Below are 7,105 nucleotides of genomic sequence, written 5' to 3'. Positions count from 1 at the left end.
GTAATTCCATTATCTGAATTCTCTGGCTGGTTATGGCTTAAGCAGAAATGCCTGTCCCTGAAATCCCTTAATCATACGATTTGTTGCCCTGTGTAAAGAAGAATACTACTACCACTGCTACATCTCATATTTATTGAACATCTGTGGTGTAACTGGCGTTGTTGAATGCTACTTACCCATTTATGCCTCACAATAGCACTATGCAATCAGGATTCTTAGGCTGCCCATTTTAACTGATGAGGAAGCTGAAGTAGAGATCAGGTAAAAAGAATGAATGCAACCCTCTAATGACTAAGTGACTTCATCACTTCCTTAGCATCATTCCAGATTTTCATGATGCTATACTGAGGATGGTGACGATATTGATACTAGGCAATGGTCTGGAATTGGGAATAAACTTCTACCACTAGTATGCTTCATCACCATTTACCTTCCAGTCTTATAAGAACAGGAGGGAGTGGTTAAACACAAATACCAGGCAATCCAGTGTCTCTTTTAATGGTTTAATATACGTTGCTGTACTTCTGGTGAAAATCAGGTGTGTGACAATTTAGCAAGGTGTTCTGATCACATGCTAATTATTTATTACCTGGTAGCACCGCAAAATCCCCTGCATTATGGAAACAGTAATCCCATTGGTTGACCTGAAGGTCCTACAACATTGCAGACTAGCCAGTGGCTCTTTCATTGAATACTCCTAACTCATAACAAGTTTATTCTTTTTTCCTTAGGAATGTTATCTTTTCATAAGCTGTGTAGTGGCAAAAATCAAAAATGACTTCCAGTTCAAGATAATTCCTTCATATTTTTGACCATGAGAGCCAAAGGGCTAGTCAAGCCTTTTTTCATCAGTTTCAGAAACTTTTCATCAGTTTCCTTTAAACAGGCAATGCCTGCCGAGACCCGATCATCTGCACCTTAATGTCACTGGTTTCCAACAGCACTTTCATACTGTGGCTGACCATCTGCTTTTAGAGCCATTTCATTGTTTCTTTGCGCATAACATCACACATCCGTTTCTTAAAAATAAAGTCCATATTCACCTATGAAAATGGAAATAAAAAACATTAAAAAGGACAGAAAGACGTCAAGCTTATGTTTCATTTCCATAAGTGGAAACTGCATTGTATCATTGTGAAAGTGTATAAAATATTTGGAAACTCCAACAAATTATCTCTATTAGTAAGTGGGTTTATTGACATAACTGAACATAACAATGTACAACATTTATTCATTTCCCACTGAAAGACTTCCCAGTGAAACTAAAGTAGAACACAGATCCAGGCATTAGGCATTTTCAGTGATGTTCTATGGCTGAAAAGGTGGGTGGTGAGGAGAACCAGAGGCCTTGTCCATACTTGCAATGGGACTCAATATTACCCTGCTGGGCAAAAGAAATAGCTAAGAGATGCAATAGTGCTATGATTGAAAAAAGCCAGGAGCACAAAAGGTGCCAGACAGCTCACTGGTTGAAAATAGAGCAAACGACACTACCGCTCCCATGTACCAGTATGCTCTGAATCTAAAATAAGCCCTGGCAGCAAACTAAGAATGACAGTCTATTTCCTGTGGTTTATTAAGTTTTTGCCCCGCAGACAAGACTGCCAGAAAAGCAGCTGTAGTTTCAGTGGTCTGGACATTTACTCATCTGAACATAAACAACGATCAGCTCATTCAGATGGCTGGTTCCCTACTCAGCTGTTGAGAAGAGGGCAGGCATGGGTCAATCTAGGTCAAACATAAAAGGAGTGAACTGGGGTGAAAGACCCGGGGCTGTGATGGATTCCCTGAGTCACCAGGACCCTCAGCGGCTTAAGGCCCTAAACAGAAGATTCCACTGTCAGCCTTAGCACCATTGCAGTGACCTCCATGGTACTCCACTGCCAATAAATCCATAACCACTGTGAACATAACCACAGTGTATATTCTCTTAGTGACTGCATTTTTAGACCATACATATACATAAAATTATTAATGTAAACCAAACCACTACACTTAGTGATAAACATGTACTTCATAAATAGCAGGGAATGAAAGTATCCCAAATAGTTGGAAACAACTGAACAAATAAAGGCTCCTACCCCTAAGTTTAAAACAAAAACATTTAAAAGAAATACTGCAACTATTAACTAAAAGATAAGATTTAATAACACAGTAAGACACTGAGTTGGGGAGGAATTAATTGCAAAATATATCATTATTTCACAGTGAGGTTTAAGTACTCATAACAATCTTCTGGTGTTAGTAGAAAAGATACCCACTGGTGTATTTTTTTTCACATTTTTTTTCTATAATTTCTTCCCCTCTACTATTTCATACGAGGACACTAATGTGGTCAAACATTAAACTATCAATTGACAATCACCCTTTGCTTCCCTATTAGGAAATTACCTTCATTGCTTAACTGCAACTCAAGAGAATTAGGGCACAGTCAACCATGTCACTGATAAAAACAGGAGAAGTACCACATCACATTTATTCCAATCTAAACACACTGTCACAGATGTGGTAAGTGAACTGGAACGCTGGTGTTTCCCCAGTGGGTCATCAGCTACATATACATCACATTCTTTTATCAAATCTGGCATTGAAATTTCCTTTTCCATATATAGGTTTAAAAAAATAAAATTAAAAAAGCCACAGGAGCAACCCTGACAGAGAAGTCTTGCATGCAGCCTTCTCCTGAGAAAGTATGTAATCTTAGTTATCCTCGAAGTCAGCAAGCGCTCTTCTACTGTTAATATTAAAAGGAACATAATAGAATGGCCCAGTCCAACTAAAACAGTCCTTGAGTCTATTGGTCAGTTCGTTAAATGTCAAAAGTTTTCACATTTTTGAAAAAAAAAAAAAAAAGGCTTCTCTTATTATTTAAACTTTAAGGTATCCTGCATGCTCTATCAGCCAACATAAATGAGTTTCTTGGCTGGTGTGTTAAACTTTACCACCTGTTTACATCCCCCTTTTTGGCAGAGATCACCAAACCAGTGGAGTCCCTGGCCAAGCCTCCTTTGTAATGGTAATAAGTTCCTTTTTCCTTAAATAGAAACAAAACTTCTCTGTTTGACACTGAGCAAACAAAAAGCATGCACCCAAATATTTCTGGCCATGTTGGGGGCACAAGCACCCCCTTTCTACCCCCAAATCCTGGCTTCTGCATTGCGATGCTACAAAAAGCCATTTGCATAGCTGTGTCAAAGCCTCCAAGTGAAGACTCCAACCTCAGCATCCCACCATCCATTTGTCCCCTACTCTGGCTTTGACCACCAAGTACCATCCATTTACTTCTTGAGTATTGGGAATTGGGAGATGGTGCCCGAACTGGCCCTCTGTCCCCACTGGCCTCTCTGGCAAGTGCACAAAAGGGCACTTCCCCTGAGGTGGGCGGGTGGGCTTCAGGGAGAGGCGGCTCCTCAGGGCCAATGAGATGGTCTCTACATGCCCTGGACCTAGTCGGCAAATCGCTGCAGGAGATGGTCCTCCCGTCTCAGGCTGCCGCCCGCACCGCCGCCCGCACTGTCCATGAAGCGGTCGCAGGGGAATTCGATGAGGTCTGCCTCACTGAGCGCGCACACGGTGGTGCGCGGCCGGTGAGACTGGAATCCCGAGAAGTCGGCGGACACGCCGGTGCCCATGGAGCGCAGGGGCCGTCGGGTGGAGTACATGTGGCGAACGTGGACCGGGGCCCCGCCCTTCCGCCTGGCCCGCAGCTTCCTCCGCAGCCAGCGAGACGCCCAGGCCGCCAAGGCCAGGAGCACCAGCAGCGCGTTGACCGTCAGCAGGGCCAAGGTCAGCAGCTGGTAGTCGACGCCGCCCCGGCTCCCGGCCTCCGGCAGGGTGACCAGCCCTGCGCAGTGGTCCCGGGGAGCCACAGGACAGACGCGGCCCCCAAGCACGCCCTCCACGCACACCAGGTAGGGGGTGTCCCCGCGCAGCTCGCGCAACGTGGCCGAGTCACTGCGCTCGGGCAGGTAGACGAAGCGGTGGAACTTGGGCTGCTGGCCGAAGCGGTCAAAGAGCAGGCGGAAGCGCGCGCCGCCCAGCGGCCGGGGACTGCGGTGCTCGCGCACGGCCCAGCGCACCGAGGCGCTGTCTGCGCCCACCGCCTCCACCGTCAGGTTGCACAGGATGAACTTGTTGAAGTCGCACGGGTCGGACACCAGCGGCGGCAGCCCGGCCCCCACGTCGGACTGGGCGGCACGCTCTTGGTGTTCCGTGCCCAGGCGTTGCTTCGTCGCGCGCTGCCAGGGGTCGCCAGCGGGCGACGGCGCGGAACCGGGAGAGGCCGTTGGGGTGGGCTCCGCGTGGGCGGGATCTGCCGGAGTCGGACGGCCCCGCTGGGACTTCTCGTGCCGGTCTAGGAACTGTGGAGCCGGGCCCGCGGCGGCAGCGGCGGAGGGGCTGGGCTGCTGGAAGCCTGGGCCCCGCCAACTCAGCCTTAGGGCGCTGCGGTTGCCTACCAGCTCCCTGGCGGCTCCATCCCAGGCCACCCCAGCTAGAAATCCCCCCTGCTGCTGGAGCTGCGGCTGCGGCGGCAGCTCCTCCGCGAGACCTGCAGGTGGCGTCATCTCCTCCCCTGCGGCCGTCGGGAGGGGCCGCCGCCTGCGGTCAGCGGTCAGGGAAGCTGAGGGCAAGGGATCCGCGCAGGACCCGTTTTGCAGCTGCTGGTCATCCAGGTAATCCAGGTATTTGCCTCGCAGGGCCGGGGGGTGGCGACACTGCACGAAGACAGTGAGGAGCCGGCCCTGCGAGTGCCAGTCGCCCATCCAGCGCTTCAGGCCTCGCAGCCGGCAGTCGCAGGTCCAGCCGTTGCCGTCTAGATCCAGCCGATAAAGGGCTGGGCTGGCTGCGAAGATGTCGCCGGATAGGGCGCTGAGCGCGTTGTTGCGCAGGCTGAGCTCGCGCAGCCGGCCCAGGTGACTGAAGGTGGCCGGGTGCAGGGCGGACAACTCATTGCCGCTCAGGTCCAGCGCCTCCAGGCTGTGCAGAGGCTCCAGCAGCGCGGTTGGCAGCTGGCTCAGCCGATTACCCTCCAGGCGCAGCTCGCGCAGGGCCTCCAAGCCCCAAAAGGCCTCCGGCGCGAGGTGCGTGAGCTGGTTGCCCCTGAGCGAGAGCAGGCCCAGACGTGGCAGGTGCTGGAAGACGCGCGGCCCGAGGTGCTGCAGGCTGTTGGCCGAGAGAATGAGGGTGGAGAGGGAGCGCAGCGGTGCGAAGGTGGCCGCGTGGCGCAGGGAGGGCTGTAGCTCGTTGGCAGAGAGGTTGAGGAAGCGCAGCTTGCCTAACTGGGCAAAGGCGTTCTTGCCCAGAAAGCGGATCCGGTTGGACTCTAGATGTAGGTAGAGCAGGTTGCTCAAGGGGGCGAAGACTGCGTCCGGCAGCGCCCCCAGGGCGTTCCCGTCCAGCCGCAGCTTGACCAGACTCTCCAGGCCCTCGAAGGAGCCGCGGCTTAGGCGGCCGATCTCGTTCCCGTTGGCGTAGAGGATGCGCAGCTTGCGCAGCGGGGCCAGCGTGCCCGGGGCAAGCGCCTGCAAGAGGTTGTTCCCCAGGTACAGCTCTTCCAGCCGCGAGAGCTTCTCGAAGGTCTTGGGGTGCAGAGAGCGGATCTGGTTGTACTGCAGGTCCAGCCGTCTGAGCTGCCCCAGACGGTGGAAGTCGAAGGCCGTGATGTTGGTTATGAAGTTGCCGCCGAGGCTGTAGGTGAGCACGTCGTGGGGACTCGGCAGCGAGCTGGTCTTGGGCACGACGCGGAGCCCCCTGTTGGTGCACAGGAGATGCTGGGGGTGCTGGCAGTCGCAGCGCTCCGGGCACACGGGCTTGGCCGGCGGCGGGAGCGCGAGGCAGCTGCACACCACGAGCAGGAAGCGCACGGCGCGGGCAGCCTCCATCGCCGCCCGTCCTGCGTGCTGCGGCCGGATCGTCTTCTTGGCCCGCCGGCTCTGTGTCTCCTCTGCATTCCCCTTGGCCTGACCAGAGTCGCTAAATGGCCTCTTTCGGACTTCGCAGCGCCGTCTAGCCCCTCCTCCGTCCTTTGTCCGGCGGCCGGCCCGGGTCTCTGCAGGCGGGCTTCGCCCGGCCAAGTCAGGCGGCACGGGGCGCTCTGCAGACCCCGGGTGCTACTTGTTGCATTTCTGTGGAAAACTGTTTCTCCGGGTGCGCGTCGGGGGGCGGGGGGAGGGAGCAAGACCCGGCGCTTTTTGTTTGCAGCTGAGTCCGGAGAGTTGGATTCCCTGGTGCGGATTCTCCTAGCCGAGTGGATTCCCCAGCTGCAGGCGGGAGCCGTTCCAAGAACTTCTCGGGGCGCGGCTTGGCAGCAGAGTCCCGGCGGCTCGGCCCCCGCAGACGGCACCTTCTCGTTCGCGGTCCCGGACGCGGAGCGCGGCCCCGGTGCAACAGCTCGGGGAGCACGCGGGCTGCGTCTGGAAGGGACCCAAGTCGGCGAGCAGAGAGCAAACCGGGCGGAAATTCGTTCTTCCCACACTCTGCCCGCGGGGACGCTGGTGGAGAAAGAGGAGACGGCGGAGGGAGGACAGACCCCGGCAGGGGGAGGAGGAAACGCTAAGTGGCTCCGCGTCTGGTCAGCCCGAGCCCGGGATGCCAAGTGAGAAAAGTAGGGATTAAAAACAGCTGTACCGGTCGGACATGCTAGGCCGGGGGCGGGGGAGGATTACCGGGCTAGCAAACGGGATTTGCAGACAGAGCCCTTTTTATTTTAGACGAGTAGACCAGCCGCTTCTGAGCAGTGGGAGTGCGGCTGGCCTTCCTCTTTTTTGTCACTTGCTCTTCCAGGTGCCACCCTGCGGGAAGTTTGAGCAGCACGGAGTCCGCCAGCATTCTACAGGAAGTTTGGGGGCTCGCAAGGTTGCCTGCAAAAGGGCATCAGAAGAGGGTAGGTGAACCCAGTCTGACGGTTGCTGCTTGGGTTTTGACGTGGACTAGTAGCTGAGGAGAGGCACCACCCCTTTTTAGGTGTCTGAAGGGAGCGTTTACTCCATTCTGCTGTGGGCTAGAACATGAAGAAATCACAGAACTGGTTCTGCCAACATGAAAGTGGCAGCCACATTTTGGTGATTCAGTCCCATTAACTCTTCTACAGTAATAGAGCCCCTGG

General features: G+C 53.9%; 1 protein-coding gene across 1 annotated transcript; it reads right to left on the bottom strand.

Moving 5' to 3' along the window:
- Positions 1-1,170: 1,170 nt before the first annotated feature.
- On the bottom strand, positions 1,171-6,377 carry TRIL (TLR4 interactor with leucine rich repeats). The gene has a single exon (XM_025379831.1). It carries the CDS (start codon positions 5,880-5,882, stop codon positions 3,447-3,449), a length of 2,436 nt encoding a protein of 811 aa, XP_025235616.1. The 5' UTR covers positions 5,883-6,377; the 3' UTR covers positions 1,171-3,446.
- Between the last annotated feature and the right edge of the window lie 728 nt (positions 6,378-7,105).

This window comes from Theropithecus gelada, chromosome 3 (genome assembly GCF_003255815.1).
Source record: "Theropithecus gelada isolate Dixy chromosome 3, Tgel_1.0, whole genome shotgun sequence".
In the NCBI taxonomy this organism is placed as follows: domain Eukaryota; kingdom Metazoa; phylum Chordata; class Mammalia; order Primates; family Cercopithecidae; genus Theropithecus; species Theropithecus gelada.
The sequence above is the reverse complement of the archived record's forward strand: the minus strand, read 5'-3'. Positions and strand labels throughout refer to the sequence as shown.

Excerpts from the sequence above, each read along its gene's own strand:
- TRIL (XM_025379831.1), bottom strand. The coding sequence starts at position 5,882 with ATGGAGGCTGCCCGCGCCGTGCGCTTCCTGCTCGTGGTGTGCAGCTGC.